Below are 20203 nucleotides of genomic sequence, written 5' to 3' on the forward strand. Positions count from 1 at the left end.
TTACACGAGACAGCATGTCGGACCGAACGCGATTCTCCGTCCCCTCACGATTACGAAACTGCACAATATTCAGGTATATACCCGCAGCGTTCCTCTCGATCCAGGAGCCCTCACCAAAGACGGCAGTCCTATGCCTGCTTTCACACTAGCCCGCCACGCACTCCGTTGCGTGACTCTCCATTTACTGAAGGCTCCTCGCCGAACGCCACCCGGTACACGTCGTCGTACGTGGAAGCAAAGTGGACGTCTAAGCCCTCCTGCGAAAGTAAAGCAGAAGGAAGAGGCTCGGAGGGTTGAGGGTGAAACTGAAGTTTAGAGAGAGAAGAAAAGAGCACACTTTTCGCCCCGGGGTTGTTTGTTGCAACGATCAACCACGCAAAAAACACATGACGCGCACAGTGCGAAGTTGCGGAGAAATACAGAGAGACACCCCCGCAAAAACTCGAAAAACGGAAGACAAAACAGTGTCTTCCATCTATTAGACTCTGAAGACGAGAACTCCTAGGATCGCTACATATATGCCATATGTGGATATTTCGCTTTGCGTGAATGCACTCAAGTACGCATATAGCCCCATGACGTACGCAGCATACCAAAGACCTGGCTACCTCTCCGCGTGGATATCCGTATGAGGGCGGACCACATATGAGAAAAGCAAACAGATCTAGATACGAGCGTATGACTTCTACGCTGTGTGCGCATCGTAACGAAGACCACATGAAGGGCAGTGGTGCGTTCCGGAGCCAGGTGGTACACACAGATGCACGCTATTAAGTATAAGAGCATAGACAGAGAAGTATATACATTGCCAGGTCGATAATACGTTGATGTAAGTCATGTCGCTCACCTTGATATAGTCGGGGAGTTCATCAAAATCCTTCTCGTTGCCTTTCGGGAAAATCAGGGTCTGCAAGAAAAACACAAACATATCGATCTTTATACATGTTTCTGTTTTATGTCACAGAAAATGATGCTGTGCGAAACAAGTGGATTGGGGGGGTGCCAAGGAAACACAAGCTCACTACACCTGAGGCTCTGCTTATTTCAACTTGTCCGCTCCGCCATTACTACGATGTGTACGTACATCGATATGTCTTTCCTCTGCTCACACAGTTATACACGTTTAGTTGTTCTTTCAAATCTTTTACTACGTTTCTTTTTTTTTATCGTGCTCACCGTAACATTCTCTCTCCTCGCTGCAATCACCTTCTCTTTAACGCCGCCTATCTTCAGGACCTTCCCAGTCAACGTCAGTTCTCCTGTCATAGCCACATTGGGCAGCACCGGTCGATCGAGAGCCAGAGACACTAAGGCTGTCGCCATCGTCACTCCTGCGCTCGGTCCATCCTTGGGGGTTGCACCTGAGAGACACACTACCGTAACATGCTATGACGAAGTGGACTCGAAAGTGGAAAAAAAACAAGGAAGGTGAGTTCCCCGGGGAACAAAGAAATATATACCAAAAACCGAACTTTGAACTGCAAGTAATACTTAGTTAGACGTTCACAGAGTTACCTACAAGAGTGCAATCTCTGGTACATAAGTGTGAACGATGTGTCCGCTAAGAATACTTGCTTTCAAGTAACTATAGTGGTCGCATGCGGCCAGTACTCTACCCCCGCACACGCGCTTCTATCCAGCTCTCTGCATGCGTATATATATGGTAAATCCTTCTTCAGTCCGCACCTCTTCAATATTACACTCCGCGAAAAAAAAAGCAAGGCAGCCCCGTCCCTCCGACAGCGGTCGTGGCCCTGAAACGGTCACCTCGGTTGTACTTGAATACTACCGCAAACGCGAGGCGAGTGCTGGAAGACAGGGAGGGAGACACATGAACTCCGTCATAAACTAGAAAGCGAAGAAAACCAACCGATCTGCTCTGTGACCGCAGTCAATCCAAATATCCGGTGTCGATTCCGTATGGCGTAGAAAGGTGGTTTTTTTTTTTCTCAGTCACAGGGCATCGGTCGCTCTCTAGCAGAAAACTACAGAGACGGGAGATGAGTGTTCGATCTGTTACGATACCTTCGGGGACATGAAGATGGATGTAGGAAGATTCTAAGAAGTTGTTGTCAGGGTCGATAAGACGGACGAAAACCCGACAGAAGGTCAGAGCAATTTCGCTCGACTCGCTCATGACCGCTCCCAATTGCCCTGTCACCTTAAGCCGTCCGCCTGCTTCGCCTCCTGTAATTTCACGTGATCTGGCAGCAGAAAACAGCACAAAACCCAACCCCTCTGCACCTCTCTTGCGCATGGGAGTGTCTCTTCTGCTTCTACTCTCAGTCGTTCTCAAACAACCTTCCATCGACGCAGCTGAAGCAGAAGGCCTTAGAAGCTTCCTGCATGCTTCTGGGCTCCTTCTTCTACTCCTCTCGTGTAAGCCAAGGTCTAACAACCGTCACTCAAAATCGAATTTCTAGAGTTTTGCAGAAACATTCGTAGACAACCGTCGCCGCGCCAGATGCCCAGGTGCGAAGAAAAGCGCACATCCATACGCAAGGAGCAAACAGACTTTGTGAGTTTGAAACACGGTGAAGGGGAAAAAAAAAAGTTGGGAGGCTTAGACTCACGTACAACAGACAAGTGTAAGAAAACTGCGGCCAAGACTAGACATATGAATGAATACCTACCCACAGATGCATTCTGTAAGCAATTTTCTACAGTACCCGAATTCTGGGATGCTGCAGTGTATAAGGAATCTACATGATCGCATATCACTCACAGAGATAGGCGAGCACACAGAAACCCCTCACCTCCTGCCTCCTCGGCCACCGCGTCTTCTTTGATCCGTACTGTCGTCTTCCTCTTCTTCTCCCTCATCAGCATCCTCATTTTCCCCGTTGTCTGTTCTTCGCTTCTCAGAAGGGGTAAGGCGATGGCGAGAATACCGTGAGGCGGATGTACGCCGTCCTATAGCTTCCACATACAGTGTCGCGCCCCCCAACTGAGTCCAGGCAAGCCCCATCACCACTCCTGGGGAATCGAAGGAAAAAGGAAAGAAAAAAACACGGGATGTATGAGACGAGAGTTCTGATAATGCTTGAGCATTGCCAGCAGGGGATCAGTAGGTGCACGGAAGCGAACATGTTGGAGAGCACGCTAGCCACCTAGGCGCAAAGACGATGCATTCACCGCCTGTGCACTGTGAAGAGAGTCACGCAAGCAGTCAGAATGCGGCGTGTGTACGGACATCTCTGCTGGGAGCCCTCCCCCACCACGCAACTTCGAACTACCCGTCTGTGTTCCTAGTCGCGGTCTCGATCTCTCTATGGATACACCACCTTACCAAAAACTGAAAAGCCAAGCAGGTACGATCCAAACACGGATAAACTACGTGTATATTTCATTCCACGGGAAGACTGTGCCGCAAACTTCCTACATATAAAAGCATAGTAAATGGCGGATAACAAAGACAGGAACGATTTGAGGGAACCGACAGCATGAGGGTGATCAAAACGCAGAAACTCCCCTGCCGACGGAGAACATGTAGACATCCCCCAGCAACCCTACTACCAGATAAATGACACAGAAACCCCAGCTCGGTACACGGTTCTCGACTAAGCTCACAAAGAAGAGAACTTCTCGAGCCGTGTTGAGGAAGAAGGCTGATACTGCGAAAAAAAACTCGACTGCACTCAGAAAAGCCTAGGGAGTCTGCCCAAAGATCTCAGACCTGGAGGCGTTTCATCGTAGAGGCGTGCAGACTGGAAAACGGGCTGCCCAACAAACTTCGTCAAGTTCTCTAACCCAACCTCGACTTTCTCGTGTTCCTTTCTGTATGCACAAGCGAAGCAAAACAATCATGTTCTTCGTCCACAAAAAACTCTACCGGTGAGGAGATGACAAGCGCCACACATGGAAGAAGAAAGGATCTGAGGAAATAGATATGCTCCTAGATATGAGAATGCAAAAAGACTTTTCAAAGAGTTTTGTAAAAATGCGATTGAACCTGAACCCGGACGACTCAAGAAACCAGCTTCTCATATTCTCCACTGTATCCTTGACCTTGACGACGAAATTCTACTATAACGTAAGACGTGTCGCCCACTGACGGATGGCAGCCTCAAAACCAAGAAGAGAAGGAAAAAAACGAGATGAGAGACGAACACTCGCCAGAGCCACATGGTGTCGATACACGAAAAGGAGACTACCCACACCGCGTCACACAGCACGAAGAAAGCCTCTTTGGATACGCACAGACGCCCACTCCCATCAGGAAAAATGGACGCCACCGGATACGTACTTCCCTCGTAACATAGATTCATATGTACGTGAACATACATAAATAAGCACATATGTATGCACACGCTGACGACGATGGCTGATCCATCTTCCCCCATAACAAGGACGAATCTACACACCTGAGAGACGGGGAGCCAGCAAGATGAAACGCTTAGGCTATGCGCTTGCCCTCTCCCAGAGACAAATTAAAATGCTTGAACTGCAAAATGTTTGCATGGAGAGACCATGCGTACCAACAGAGAACTTCGATCCAGCCTTCTCTAAGCCTGGAGCAGGGAGAAGAAAGACAAACAGTACGGGGCGTCATACCTAACAAGCGCCAGTGCAGCTTTCCGATAGATTTTCTCAATGAGTTTGAGAAGGCTACGAACGCCTGCTTCCCTCGCGTAATCACTAACGAGTTTCTCTAAAACCTCAGGCGCAACAGCAATCTGGTCATCGGTCAACCCTGAGGAGACATCAACAGCATACGGTACAGAAGAAAACACGGCCAATTCAATAGAGACGGTCTACTTAAGTAAAAGAGAGCTACAAGCTTTCTACTTCTCTCTCGAAACGCTGAAAAGAAAGCCGGGGCATTCAGCTCGAAGAAAGGGCAAGAAAAACCTGTTTGAAAGCGTGGGGTTGACCATGAAATCTCTTCTCGCTCTTTCGTGTACCTGGTTTGAGAAGATATTGACTAGACGCGCACCAGTCGTCCATCTGTCCCGGAGATGTATGGTCGACATGAAAGCATGGAGAAAAGTATACAGCAGCAAGAGGACTTAGCTACACAAAAGATGCCCCCACGCATGTACACAGTCACAAGGACCAGACTGTTACTGAGATGTCGACCTAGACTCGGAGGACACTCGGTATACAGTGAGTGGCGGTGTGTGAGCATTTCCTCTTCTCGGAAAAAGACCTCCTCCATCCTCATCATTATCGCTCGAACGTGTTGAGTCAAGCAAAAGAGAGAGGACGAAGTGTGAATGACCTATGGCTGCTTCCATTTAAGAGACCTCATGGCTGAAAGAAGGCATCTTTTCATTCCTCTCCCTCATTATGCAAGAGGCCACTGAAGTGGTTTTCTTTCAGAGCAGACAAAAAAGACGGGAGGACAATCTAGCTTCTCAACAGGACACTCAAGAAGACGAAAAGAATGAGAAGAAGACCAGATAAAAAGAGGAACATGCATGGATAGGCGGATGTCTGGCTGATAGCTGTAACACTTCATGATGTCGGAGATGTAGACGAGGAGCCGACTCACCAGCTGCCTTCTGCGTCTGCGGAAGGAGGTAGTTCTGAGCTATTGAGAGCTTTTCTTGAAAGATATATCCGGCGATTCGAATGACTTCCATGCGATCCAGCAGAGGACCTGTTTTTGAGGGAAAACACACGACCTCCACCCCATTTCCTCGTCTATCATAGGAGAAGTGTACTGGTTGATAACGGCCATTGCCTTCCCCAAAACGGCTTAAACAATAGAGCGTGTTAATGGAGAATAACAAGAGGACAACTGACAACAAAGATACACGCGTCCGTGAAGGAAGGAGAGATAGAGGGGGAGTCGATGTTTCCAGAGAGATGTTAAGAATCATATCAGACCACTGACGATCAGGCTATGTTCACGAGAAAGATGAGAGAAGGGAATGACAAGAAAGAGTCACGTCGTCTCGATCTCGAGTATGTATCTCCCTCTGTCCCTGAATACAAGAAGCGTATCTTTTTATGAGGTACACAGTTGAGAAGCATCCGAGTGCAACAACGCGTTCTCCGCTAAACGTATAGAGTCACCGATGGTGGGAAGAGATGGAAGCAACGCGGGAAGTAGATGTATGACCCGTTGTGAGATCTACAGGCAGGACCTTGCAAGGACTTCACTTGTAGTCCTTCTGTTGTAGCTTCGAGAGTATATCACCTGGACTAATAGCCATCGCTGTTTCTATACAGAAAAAGAAGCACGTATGCTACGAGGGAAACAAAGACAACCCAATCGATAGACACGCGATAGGCAAGAACAACACACCCCGCGGCATCAAGATAGATATGGAGTATACCGGCACGCCTACTATTATATCGGTAGGGCTGAGTTCTTACCAGGGATAACATCGGGAGTATTAGCAGTACAGACGAAGAGAACCTTAGAGAGGTCGACAGGTACATCAAGGTAGTAATCCCGGAAGGATTTGTTTTGACTCGGGTCTAACACCTCCAGGAGTGCTGAAGACGGATCTCCGCGGAAGTCTCGACCCTGAGAGATCATTGAGAAAGAAGCAAGGGAACTGAATACGTACTAACCATCCAGTCCAGCTCGCGGTTGACTGACTGTTATGCAAAAGTGGTCCATGTTCCCCCTTATGAACGAGACCCCCCTCTGATACTATCAGATCTTCTGCACACGCCTTGAACTCTATGAATCCAGGAGAAGACGAAAGAGACCGATCATTTGTGTCTGTCTTCTGTATATGCCGCTGAGGTTCTTCAATTTCGTGAAAGAGAAAGATACATGTATCACCATACTGAAGAAACGCGTAGTTGTCGACAAACGCCTACACAGACATCGCTCAAGAGAGACCTCACATGACTTCATGTAACATCCCCTCTGTGTACCTCCGTATCACGGTGCTACCCTAAACACTAAACCCTCTCATCTGGACCAGTATATCTGCTTCTAACGATTCGTACATACACACAGATATCTATATACGTATACGGATACACAAGCGTCGATACGTCGGAGGCCAAGAGGCATACTCCACCTTATAACGTCCGACTCCTTGACTGTGTCCTTCACTCCTGTCTAGGACAAGGCGCCTTCACGCCTAAGAGAGCCAAGGAGTAAGGGTGGTGGGGCCATTTGTGCAGGACACCCCGTCTGGAGAAAGAACTTACAAGCTTATCAATTTCATCTAAGAGGATGACAGGGTTCATGCTTTGACATTCCTTCAAAGCCTGAATCACCTTCCCTGGGAGCGCTCCAATGTATGTACGCCGATGTCCCCGGAGCTCGGCCACATCACACATCCCGCCTGCAAGAACACCACACTCACCACTATTGAGATAGAAAGCCAACAGGGTATGACACATGACTAACTGATATGCTGAAAGGCTATTCTGTGAATGTCTTTGAAAGAGAACGAGAGTGACACCACAAGACTAGCACGGAACGATACCCTGGCGCAACCTACGCAGACAAAGGTTTCTTTCAGAGACAGGCCAAACAGCTACCCTTTTCTACCGCTCCTTGTCCAGAAAGCTAAGGGCCGGAGGTTCACTCCATGCGTCTATTCTGGTTGTTTTCAGTCTGTCCAAGGACCAACCTTCACATTCCCGTAACACGAAGAGACGGCAGGCATACTAGAAAGTACATACAGACATTCATTCACTTCGCGACAAAAGTCTGTTCTGGAAGATGCTCAAAAGGCAGCTAACAATATGAAAAGTCCCGGGAGACACGCGAGGTGCACACAGCTCCTTTTTCTTGTTGTGCGTCGTCCCTATGTCTCGCGACGGGAATCTTTCTATTCCATGCAAATTCATATGTATGTGTGTATGCGTATGTACGCAAGTATATGTATGTATGCACACATCTCTTACCAAGACTGATACGATAGAACTTGCGACTGAGTGCCCGGGCGATGCTCTGCCCAACCGACGTCTTCCCCACTCCTGGTGGGCCCACCAAGCAGATGATCTTTCCCTGGAACGAGCACAAAGAGAGAAGAAGAGAGATCTAGGGAAGGTACGGGGTGGGTGGGCCTAATCTCTCATGAAATCGGTGACCGACCTACACATGCACCTCTAGTCCTGTCGAGTAAGCACCTGTACTGATATTCAAACACGTATATGCATGTAAGCAAATGTGTAAGATTCTGCGCATAAGGGTTCACCCTGGGTTTCACTGCTGTGCCTCCCCTTGCTGTGTGCATCCACAGGAATCATTGTTGGACTGGATAAGCGTAAGAGGGTGAGGCCGGGAGCGGGTACCAGAGGGGGGTTTGAAGGGGAATGACTGTAGGGAAAACCCATTCTGTCCATCAGTCCGGTCGCGTGATCCGTCAAACCGAGCCTCTACGACACGCATGCAGGGTACTATTCGGTGGCGAACTCGAGCACGCCAACTACAATACGAAACAAGAGATGAACGGAGAGACATAGGGCCGGTGTGTGAGTGAATGAATGAAGGCTACTGGTAAAAAGTATCAGGTTTCCCATCAGAGCGGGTGAGCCTATCCCCTGGATACATACCTGGACATCTTTCTTGAGAATTGTGACGGCTATAAACTCTAAAATTCGATCTTTGACATCTGTGAGACCATAATGATCTTCATTCAGAATCTTCTCCGCCTCAAAGATATCTGCACAGATGTCAGCAAGACGACAATTCATGCAGAACTGAGGCACATCCGTTTTTCTCCTGTTTTCTTCGACAACGCCAGCTGCTTGTTCTTTTAGCACACACTGAGTTCTTCAAACTCTCGAAATGACGGCCCCGCCACTTTCCAGAAAGCACCGGAAATATGTGCGTGTGTGTATGTGCAGCCGCGTGTCATCTAGTTTGGCTCCTAGAAGAGACGTGGATGCTACGGGGACCATAACAGAGTTTAAGGAGGACAGGGTGACCCAGCCGCCCCTCCGTGAGTGCTTGTGCGCACCCTGTCGCGCGTGAGCGGAAACGTCAACTTGGAGATAAAAGCCGCCGTTCCAGCGTACACAAGTAAGAGTGTTCTAAGCGCTAGCATGCGACCCCCGGTGCACACCAGACAGATAGCCTGAAAACAGACGACCCGAAGTCCTACCAGCAGAACGACCTACCGCTACAGTCAGCTGTATAGTCTCCCCATGGTAGATTGACAAGCCACTCGGTGTAAGTCCGTGTGATGCTGAATTCTGATGACGACTGCTCGAGGGCATGCATTTTGCTTAGCTCGTGAGTCACCGCCTACAACAGACCACGCAAGCGTACATCGAGAAGAGAACGCCTGCAATTACCGTGCAATAGATATGCATTACAACCGTGAAGTAACTCAGGAAGCAAGAGTCCATCAGATGTTGAATACATCCGTCCGGAGCTGACAAGGAGCTACAATACCCCATACAAGTACTGAGAACGATGGTTGCTAGGCCCGGTCCTCACGTCCTGCTTTGCCTGCCTGCAGGCTTCTAAGCCATATCACGCGCGAAGTATAGAAACTCTCTGACAACTGTAAGAGCGGGAGTAGTAAGCATCACTGAAGGGAGAGAAACAAAAGAATTTTCAAAACTCATACACATTGACCTCCGTATGAGCGACCCGAGTATGAGCCGCACAGAGACCATCACGATATACAGCATGAACGTCCAGCGGTCTCTCTTTGGTACACCCATTGATGCACAAACCCGTAGGGTCCGACAAACACGTTTGACTACACACTCGGTGAACCATGAAGCTCTACGTTATAGCTTCACTTGGACCTTAGTTCGCATGCGTAGAGTATGGAGCATGAGGTGATGNNAACACTGAAGTGCCGCTGTCTGCCCTGCCGTGTCCATGCAGCCTCCTGATGAATTTCCAAGCATTCGCTTAGTTCTACAGGAGGGGTATCTTTCTAACCTGTCTATTATCCTCCTCGCAGGTTTGTCATACTGATCGACTGACCTTCTGAACCTCTTCAGGCATGGCATCCTTCTTCTTTTCTAAAGTCTCCCGAAAGCTCTGAATGAAGCAGAGCAAAAAGACGACTCGAGAAACGCAACACGCTCAGGGGTCCCTCTCTTCTCTTGCAGGCGAAGAAGAAGCATACCAAAGCAGGTATGGAGCTGTGTGTTTTTCATTCATTCATCTATGGAGAGAGGTACGACAGGATACTTCGTCAAACTCAACGAGCAAAAACAAACACGGGACAAAAACGCTTCCCGGGGTGAGCTGCTTTCTCTTCACAGTGAAAACGTGCTACTACGACTACTTCCACCAGTTGAAGAGCTCGATGGATTCCCCTCTCAAGCAACGACTACTAGAAGAGAACAACAGAGGACAATACCTACGGAGACAATGCAAAGGAATGTAGATCGTACAACTGGGATGAATAACAGAGAAGCACGCGCTGCTGGTGAAAACGTGGGTACAGATACGGAACGAGAGTAGATACTGTACATAGATAGGAGACGGCGACGACAAGAACGGGCGTGCAGGGTCATGTACTGTCGGGAGGCAAAAGCTCTAAACGCCAATCGCATCCTTCACTCCAGTATACCCATGCGCTCTATCCACTAAGGTACTTCATGTCGGCCGGGGGAGTTCAGTCCTCCATGTATTCTCTTATTTTTCTTCTTGTGATAATTACCTCTCCACCTTCAACACAAACTGACCTCGAGGATCGACTCCTTGTCATCCTTCACGTCTCCAAGTTCCTTCTTCAGAAACTTCAACTGCTCTGTTAAAAGGAACTTCCTCTGCATTTTGCCCATCTTCTCTTCCACTTGAGTCTTCACCTGAGCCTGCAGCTTCGCAAACTCAAGGTCCTTTTTTGCTATCTCCAAAACCAGAGTCAATCGCTTCTCAATGTTCTCTTCCTGGTAGTAGAAAGAGGAGCACACATACCCACAAGGAAAGGAAAGAATGTGATCATATTGAACGAAACAGACAAGAATCAAAACCGACAGTCTGGTGGCTGCTCACATACACAGGGAGAGACCCTGTGTAAGTATGTCTCCATCTCAGCCCGCAGTGAGAGCAATGCAAGTAGAATAGGAAAACGGCATTTGTATATGTGCATGCGGAGAGACAAATAGACATCTGTGGATAACCCGCACGACTGCGGACATGTAGGTACAGACGCATGTCAATACAGTTACGCACACAGAAGGGAGAGAAATGCTTGTATGTGTCTGGATGCAAACATTCTCGAACCCTTCTCTCTCGGAAGGCGCTGGAAGTCCAAGATGAATCCAGGCGCTTGAGGCACCCACCCAGTCTTGTTCATAAACTACAAGCCTTTGAAAAAGGCATGTCCCTTATTATTGTTACTTGCACGGTAACAAGTACGCGTGCATATTTATTGACAGTAGGTAGAGAGACTCCGTAACCGTCATGTTACTATGTATATGTTCTTGTTTTCAGTCCCAAGTGCTGGCTGCAGGGTAGAAGTCGAGGTCATGAGTCTTACGGAGAATCGAAGACATCAGGCAGGTATGTACTATGTTGACAGAGAAGAGACTAAAGAGAGCAGAAAAGAAAGAAACACACTAAAGTAGAGAGAACCGAGAAGAAAGAAACAAATCAGAATACCTGTGCAGATAGATACTAGACTCACCGCGAGGACAGCCTGAAGCTCGTGACGCTTGGCAAAAGACATGCCAGCAACGAGGTCCGCGAGCTTATGAGGATAGTCTAGATTGTAAAACCGAACCACCTGCAGGGGGGAGGGGGGGGGCGAGGCAAGATGGGAAAGAAAGACAGGGACAGAACAGAATGCAAGAGACGTCTCGAGTCAGTTCATCTTGAGCTGTTTCCTCGGGAGACACTTTCCTGTTTTTAAAGTAAGTAAGAAAGGAAAAAAGAGAGACTCAGAAGGAGAAACCCGAGAGAGATCCGCTGTGCTGAGGCTGTGTAAACAAGAAGTGCGTACCTCCTACCCCTAATCGATGATTCATAGAGAAGACTACCCTCTCTATGAGGGGTACTCTGGTCCTGGTCCTGTCTCCCTATCTACCGATGGAGTGTGTGAACTTCTCGGAACAAAAACAAGCCCCCGCTGACTTAAGCCTCTTAAGCGAAGAAATCGGAGAAGAAAATTCCTACCCACACACCTTTCCAGGGCACAACAGGGAATCTCTGTAGGCATGAAGCACTCGCCTCAGCATGACAACGAAGGGCCTACTGTCGAAGCTATCGTTAGACCTCATCGCCCTAGACGGTAGTGCACTAGAGGAGCAGAGAGTCTACCTGGTCGAAATGTTCCTTGTAGAAGTAGCTACTTTTGAGGAGTTCCTTCATTGTCGCAATGATTTCCAAATGCAGTGCTTTGTAGGTGTCATTCACATCAAATCGTCCAGCCTTCTCATCAGGCAAGTAAACCACACGAACTCGCATCAATTCGTAACCTCCCGTTTTCTTGTTGCCATTCTCCCCCATCCCTTCAGATAGAAGAGAACTTGATGGCTCTGTGGTCGACGGGAGGGAAATCGTAGCAGAAGAGCTTGGTGTTTCAGACCCTCCTGCTGAGATCACAGACCCTGTTACTACCCGGTTATTTACGTCACTTCCCGGCTCCTGTCGAGACACTTTGTTACTTGATCTTTTCCTAGACACACTAAGTCGGTTAGACCGACGGCTAGGTGGAGCAACTGTCTTTGAAGACTGGTGGTTATCACGAGTGGTACTGTCATTTTCACTTTTTTTTCCATCAGTCTTCGCCTGCTCTTCCACGGAAAACGACGGTGTAGAAGCAAGGGTCGGAGACGAGGGGGGTGAGTCGGTCGAGGAAGTGGCAGGAGAGGTAGCTTCCGAGATCTCGACTTCTGCGTTCCTCTCGACTTCTTTACTCTCGCCTGTCGTGGCCTTTGACTGGACAGGTGAAGGAGCTGTGCTGGTGTCTTCACCTTCTGATGTCCCTTCCGGTTCCGCTGGGCCGATAATGCGGATTCTGACAGGCACGACATTAGAGAAGAAGCAGGCATACTTACCAGCAATGAGAAGCCATCACTCGGATACTAGTCGGAGAGAAAATGTGTAGGCGACCGTCCGCCTTCCTCACGGGTCCATCATATGCACACTGTCGAATGCAACGGAACTACGGAAGAAGAAAAAAAGCAATTTGCATATGTGTATACGTAGAGAGAAACAAACCATGCGTTCACAATAGTCGCGGCAAGCAGGCTATCTAAAGACAACATAATGAAAATTGATACCCCTGGGGTGCACAAACAACTAAGAAAAAGACACGATTACTAAGGGGTGCGACTGTACCTGTACAGCTTCAAGGACAACAAAGGAGCCGGAGCCAACTGAAGACATCCAACCGAGAGACGGAGAGTGCATTTGTTCTACAGAAAGCCACTGCGACTCCTGATATCCTAGTGTGAGCGGGCCGACGCCTTAACCTAGTCAGAAACTTCCTTAACTCACCGCCGGTAAGGCATAACAACAACCTGACCTCCCTTCACCGTTGTGTGGGGAGCAAAGTTCAGAATGTGTAGGAGCGTTCCAGTGGTATGAAGCTCAGAAATATCTGATACTCTGCCTGCAAGGTAAAGAAGGTAAGCAGGACGCAACGACCCTTGCTTTCAATCTCCCCAGCTATAGCGGATGAATACACAGAAGCTCGTCACAAACATCCGCGCGTACAGGTATATATGCGCTGGAGGCTCGCTGAGAGTAGATTCAACTCCTACGAAATAGGACGACAGGCGATAAAAACAACCTACTGGTGGGCAGCAAAACAACGCTTAGCGAGATCTCCAGAAGACGAAGTTGGACGTTGAGTAACTAGGAGGTTTGAGTGAAGTACTTTGAGAAGATTCGTATTCTGAAATGAGTAGAAGCACATCGATCTAAGTTCATAAGAGACGGAAAGAGACGTAAACGATGACTTTACGGTCCTTGCATAAACCTAAGGAACCCCACAAGAGGATCGACTACGGAAGCACGCGGGTCCGCAGAAGTGCGTTGGGATACGTATGTATGTATATGGATATGGAGACATGCGCTCTACGCACGAATACGAAGGTGTCAAGCAACAAGGATGGCGAGAGAAAGTACGGACACACGGAGGCGAGAAAGCGGCACGAACAACTCCATTGTCTAGATCCCAGGCTTTTTCTTGATTCTTGACGAGAAAAAAGAAACAAAAAGAAAGGAAGGCATTGCTAACTCCATAGAAAAGGTCAAGTCAAAGGAGTGAGCGGCGAAAACAGCATGAGCAGAACACCGTGGGTAAAGCAGATGTCGGCCTTTGACTATTGTCACTCACTCCGTAACGAGTCTCAGGCCAAGTGGTGGTGATATGAAGAAATTTACTAGAAGTCCTCGTGATGATGAATGCCCTCTTTGCATGCATAGATATCTATGAAGAGAGGCATCTGAAAAGTGTATGCAATGGAGGCACACGCGTCAGATCCAGCCACCATCGAGAACCAGATTTCTGTGAAGTCGCAGATAATGGGAAGAGTACGTAAACCGTACCTGCGTCTTTTCGGAGTTTAGCACCTGGGCCCTCTTCCTCATCCTCTTCTGCATCGTGATCCTTCTCTTCCACCGTAAGAAAGCCACCTACATAATCCCCTCCCGGCACTCCGCTCTTCTTCTGGCGTACAAGAGCCTCAAACACCTGAACATGGCAACAGGAGAGAAGAAGACAGCCACCGCCTCCGTCGATACAATCACACCGTCTACTCTGTATGCATCCCACGTACATATAGATGTATATATACATATATATATGCGCAGGTAGACACACGTGTCCGCATGTCGCATTTTGTCATAAGCATACGTATATGGATGTGTGATGTGCCAAGCGCGACGTCAAACAGCTGGTTCTCTACTTTCTCTCTGAGTCTGTTCCTGAGCCTGAATGTAGAGCAGCGCGCTTCGTCACCATCCCCTTACGAGCTTTAGAAACTTCCTGCTCTTCAGTGAGATTCCCTAGGCTACACCAGACTGACACGATAAAGCACATTACACTAGGATAACGCCAGCTCCGATATTTCAGTCAATATACCAGGAGAGAAGACAGAAAAAAGCTACAACAGTGAGACGATCATAGGAAGACACTCTCGGGTACAGCTCTACACTGCTCCTGTATTGCTGGAACAGTACACGACAAGAGTTACCTCCTCCTATCCACACGATATGCACGCATGCATTCTGATTGTGGCGGGCAAGACAAAAGAGAAGCCCAAAACCCTGTGAAAACTCGTTACCTCATGGTCAGGGACATGGAGAAGTTGATAGAATCCAGGGAAAGCGGGACGCCGAAAGAGAGGAAGAGCTGGAAGGATCGGAAACCGAGGGGGCAAGGGCGATAGCGCAGCAGAAACAGGCGAGGACGACGAAGAAGAAGAACCAGAAGACAACGAAGGCGTAGAAGAAGAAGAAGAAACATTATTCTTGAGGACAAGCGAAGTGTCTTCTACTCCTTGGGAGAGAGCAGATGTTCCACCACTCTGGCGGAGTGATGCTGTCTCTGATGACTCAGTGTCTCCCTGGTTCTGTCTTCTTGCATACTGCCCCGGAAGAACGAGATTTCGATGATCCCAACGCTTACGGCGGCCAATTCTTCTCACGGAGGGAAAGGAAGAGGAGGCACCAGAAGTGTCTTGGTTCTCCGAAGCCGCAGGGAAAGATGCTTCCGAAGAGGAGGGGCGGCTCCCCTCCCCTTTACTGGACTCCTCAAGACGTTGACGGAGAGATTGACCTTCTGCGGAAAGAGAAGCAGAAAGAGGTAGGGAGCTCACATCGATGACAGTTATCTCTGCAGAGTGTAGTGAGGACGAAGCAGAAGAGTTCCCCTCCGTTGTATCACTACTGATCTCAGCAATGCCTCCCTGATTGTCTCTGTCTGTGTGACCACCTGCTACACCCAGGGTACCCTGTCGTTGCTTCTCAGCTTCTACAAGGTGCTGCAATGACAGTGGAGGCCCCCCCTCTGAGTGAGCCCTCGTATGCGCCCCACCTTCTTCGCAAGAGGATGAACGCGAAGCCGTTGTAATCGCTTCATCCCCCCCCTGTAAACACGAAGACGGGGGAGGAAGAGAGGACTCTTGAATGACGTCAGCTTCTTCTGGCGGTGGATGTGAAGTCGGCTGTGTATTGTTTTCATCAGACCTCTTCCGACGACAAGAGAAAGACAGAAGATCTCCTCCCTGGCCCCGCCGGCTGCCACGACCATGCGAACAAGGGAGACGAGGAAGCTGACCTGCAGCTCGAAGAAGACTCAAGACATACCATGGAGAAGTGTGAGAGACTCCGCAAATGAACGGCCCCGCTGCGGGAGAAGAGGTAGACCGTGTTGACTTGCGATGTGGTGGCGACGAAACTTGGCTTATGTCGAGCGGTGAGGGAGCAGCTGCGGTGACCGAAGTAGACTCGACAACGGACTCAGAAGGATCATCGTCCGCCCCAGTAGCGGAAACACTCGACTTCTCCAGGGTAGTCTGTGGAGACAAAACTTCTTCTGCTGATTTCCCTTGATTCTCTTTGGATGAAAAAGATGCTAAAGAGAAGAAATCACTGCGGAGGGGACGAGCGAGGAATGACCCAGGAGAGGGGGAAAGTTGAGGAAGAGACGGGTCTGAAAGACTGGCACGAAGGATGATGCCCTGGAGTCTTGAACTCGAGACGCGAGACACATGCAAAGACTTCGGATGATTGCAGTGGTGCGATAAAAGAGAATGGGAAGAGGCGGACAAAGACGGCGAGGACAAGCGTCGACCGCCGTGGACACTGAAACAAGAACGGTAGTAGTCGGAAGGAGGTGCAAAAGCAAGGTACTGACCAGAATCGTAGTGCCAGAAAGAGGAAAGAGCAGTCGTTCTCTGCTGTCCCCTCTTGCTGAAGGGATGGGAACTGTTATAGTGAAACCGAAGTGAAGACGCTGCGGATCTTTGTGACCGAGGCGAAAGAGCTGAAGCCGATACCCCCGAGCGGAGATGTGAAGACAGAGGAGGGGACGACGCAAGGAATAACAGGGGAGAGTCACAGACAGTAAGGCCAGAGTCGCTTGGGGATGTTGTGCGAGGCAACGGTTGCGCTCCACCTTTGCGAACGGAGATCGGCACGTGAGATCGAGTTTTTGTTCCGCTTTGTACCGCTGAGGAGAAGACTCTCCTTTGGTGTTGTCTGCAAGGAATCGACAGCGGAGCCGAAGGCTTACACCATCTAATCTTACCTCTTGGAGTGAGGTACACACTGCTGCCGATTGGTTGACAGGACCGGACTGCACTGGAGGGAGCAGACTGCAGCTGCGCCAAGGAGACGGCAGCACTTGCAGCCCCGCCCCCGCACGCTACGGCCATTCTACTTGTCTAGTAAGAGAAGACGTCGAGAGCTGAACGTAGAACGGAAAAGAAGATTTGCAGAGACCTTCCTTGGACTGCCCCCCACGAGAGACACGAGAATAATTTGCTCACTGGATGGGCTGGGGGAAAGGACGACTGCCAGCACAGCACTCCGGACGAAAAAAAAAAAAACAGCTGAAGTGACAGAGACGAAAGAGTGAGATAAACGGGCGCAAGCGGACGTACAGGTGTCTGTCTCAGTCGATACTCGCCTGTATGCGGGAAAAAGCATGACAGCCTCCTCACACGTACTACGCGGGGATACAGTCCGCATTTCAACGCCGGATCAGTCACCGCAGAGATTAAAGAAAAAGTTGTCTTTTTAAGGATATACACGACCCTTCCGTCAAAACCGAGAACCCCGGTACGCGCGACAATGGAAGCGTTCTGCTGCGAAGGAGTAGCGTCATTCTCACCTACACCGCTCGCCAACCCGCTCCGATTCCCCTGCACAACAGCATCACCTCCTACAAAGAGAGCAACTCTTCGTGGCTTCCTGCAAGTGACTCGTTTTCCTCCTTCCCGCTTGCACGGTCTATCTAGGAGCCTGAAGAAAAGGCACGTCTCCCGCTCCAAATTGCATGCACGCTTCAGGCGACGCGAGGCCGGGAGCCACTAATTCAAAATGACTCCGAAAGAAGATTCTTTTCGAGAAGTGGCGAAAAGCGCACTTCCTGAGAGAGTCAATTGGGGAGCGCCTTTCTATTGGACGAGGAGGCCGGGTGCTCGCCACCACTCGGTGTCTCCTCGGGTAATGCCAGAGCAGACAACCTACGGTCCATCGGCGGGAGAGTCGACATATGATAGTAATTTTCGGCCGAACGGATTTGTCTGTGCCTGTGGTTGGAGGACTCGGAAAGCGTTCTCGTCGGGAGAGGTCGGATTCTGACCATATTCGGGTGGAGGTTTGGAAAGATAGAGCTTCTTCGTAATACAGTAGTCCAACAATCCGTGCCGGAGGGGGTTGTACTGTCTCATGTCGATTTAGCGTTCATCAGGCGATTTGCGAGTGCGATCAACACGTGCGGCTCGGGACACGACCCCAAAAGTATTCCTACAGACCGAAGGAGCTACTTAGCTGTACCAACCCTGAGGGAGCGAACAGACCTGAGCAGGTCAGCGCTACGCCAGTAGTGTACGACCGGGATGCGGTCAGGGGCGGCTCGTCGCTGACGCAGTAACAGTCAGTGTGCTCGGGAGTGGTATTCCCGTGCAAGCTTTGGTTGGCTGCGGGTCCCGCGTCCATATGCTTGATAGGACTGTGGCGGAGTGCGTGCGTCCTTTTTCGACTGCTAAGGGTCGTCTTCTTATGGAGTTCGGCAGCGGGCAAATTGATAACAGCATTGGTGTTGCAGAGAGATTCGCTTGAGCTCTAGGCAGGCGACTCTTACCGAAGGACTTCCGTTCTATATCGCTGGCATCTGGTATGATGTGATATTGGGATTGCCCTGGATGAAACACTGGGACGCGTCCGTATGTTAAGTGGACCGGGGGCAGTTTTTCAGGCACAGCTCGATCCTTTGTTTTTGCCAGGCACACCGACGAGAAAAGGCCAAAGGGAGCCTGTCAACGTATTCCAGAAAGCTAGCGAGTGTACAAACGAATCGAAGAGGGGTAACGGCTGCAACCGAAGACGACTCTGGTACATTTTCGTGTTGTCCGGTTGCTGACAATGAGATGAGAAAAGAACTGAACGATTTGATTTCATTTGTCTGGTGGTGGTAGGGGGACCAAAGACGGAGACGGGCGCGGCGGCTTACCCGTTGACGATCGCACTACTCGAGCAATACGCCGGTGTCTTCCCGGACGAACTGCCTGCAGGCCGTGCACGGGTAGCTCTCCGCAGCGATTCTCGCCTGTTCATCGTCCATCCTGCACGAACCGCTTCTCAATCGCGCCTTTGAGGTCGTGCCGGCTCTTTGGTTCAACTGTCTCCGCCATTTCCTCCTTTAAGTTGTCTGAAGATCTCCGTTGTCTCGTCCTTCAAGGTCCAACAGTCCGTCGCCGCCTCGTCAAATCTCCATAGGTAGTCCTGCACCGTGGTCTGCTTCACTCGTAGTAGTTGTTTCGGCGCATCGCGCTTCGGCGGAGCTCCGAAATGGCACCTTACTAATCTTTTTAAGCCTTCCCCCCCCTCTGTACGCGCTTCAATTTCCAGAATAGCGACCGTGTACCAACCTCGACCAGGATCTACATAGGTCATCGCTACCGGCGGTTTCTTGTCCTCCGGGATCTCCGCACTCATTAGGTAGTCCTCCATATGGTTAACCCACGAAGCTCGTGGCTTTCCGTCGAAGAGAGGTGGCCTCGTTATCTCGGATGATCTTGTTTCTCCGCTCTTGCTGGTGCCGCAAATCTCCTGTAAACGAAAAGGCCGGTGCCATGGCCGCCGACGTAAAGGAGACACGAACCATCCAGTGCCTCCGCCGTTGGGGCCCTATTCGCCACACTTTCCATCGGCGTGCCGAATCAACTTGAAGCAGATGCCATCCTTCTTGCGTACGGTACCTGCAATTCTTCAAACGCGCTCGCTGCGTCTCCTCCGCGTGGTGTCCTGCTTGCTCGGTCCGATTTGCGCCTCTCCGGTGACGACTCGTCTCCTTTGCCGGCCGAAGAGGCAGGTGCGGGGATTCAATGTGAATCTGCCGGCGCACTCTTCTGGAAGCCACCTAAAAACCCCCTGGCTGCGTGCCTCGATCCACTGCAGGGTCTTGCAAGATTGGTATGAAGGAAACCAAATAGTAGAAGGTGGACTGTATAATGTTACCGCAAATGAGTTTTGTGTATCGCAGAAACATACTCGGGAACAGCTTCTTCGCCTCAAGCGAGGCAGCTCGTCTCATGGCACGCTGAATATTCTCGATCACTGCTGATCAGGCACTGCCTAGCCCCGTGCGTGCTGGAGAGTGGAACCACACACCAGATTGCCTCAGGCGCAGAG

General features: G+C 49.9%; 1 protein-coding gene across 1 annotated transcript; it reads right to left on the reverse strand.

The window, feature by feature from the left end:
• Positions 1–39: 39 nt before the first annotated feature.
• On the reverse strand, positions 40–17905 carry CSUI_009007 (lon protease family protein). The gene is made up of 21 exons (XM_068069126.1): positions 15879–17905; positions 15127–15623; positions 14390–14534; positions 13334–13448; positions 12152–12851; positions 11520–11618; positions 10576–10779; positions 9866–9922; positions 9043–9169; positions 8476–8585; positions 7825–7927; positions 7120–7256; positions 6325–6478; positions 5495–5602; positions 4555–4693; positions 3677–3777; positions 2757–2976; positions 2026–2204; positions 1177–1361; positions 848–907; positions 40–257 (listed from the first exon to the last, which is right to left on the reverse strand). Exons 1-21 carry the CDS (start codon positions 17218–17220, stop codon positions 141–143), a joined length of 4899 nt encoding a protein of 1632 aa, XP_067918900.1. The 5' UTR covers positions 17221–17905; the 3' UTR covers positions 40–140.
• Between the last annotated feature and the right edge of the window lie 2298 nt (positions 17906–20203).

This window comes from Cystoisospora suis, assembly GCF_002600585.1.
Source record: "Cystoisospora suis strain Wien I chromosome Unknown contig_5221, whole genome shotgun sequence".
NCBI lineage: Eukaryota > Apicomplexa > Conoidasida > Eucoccidiorida > Sarcocystidae > Cystoisospora > Cystoisospora suis.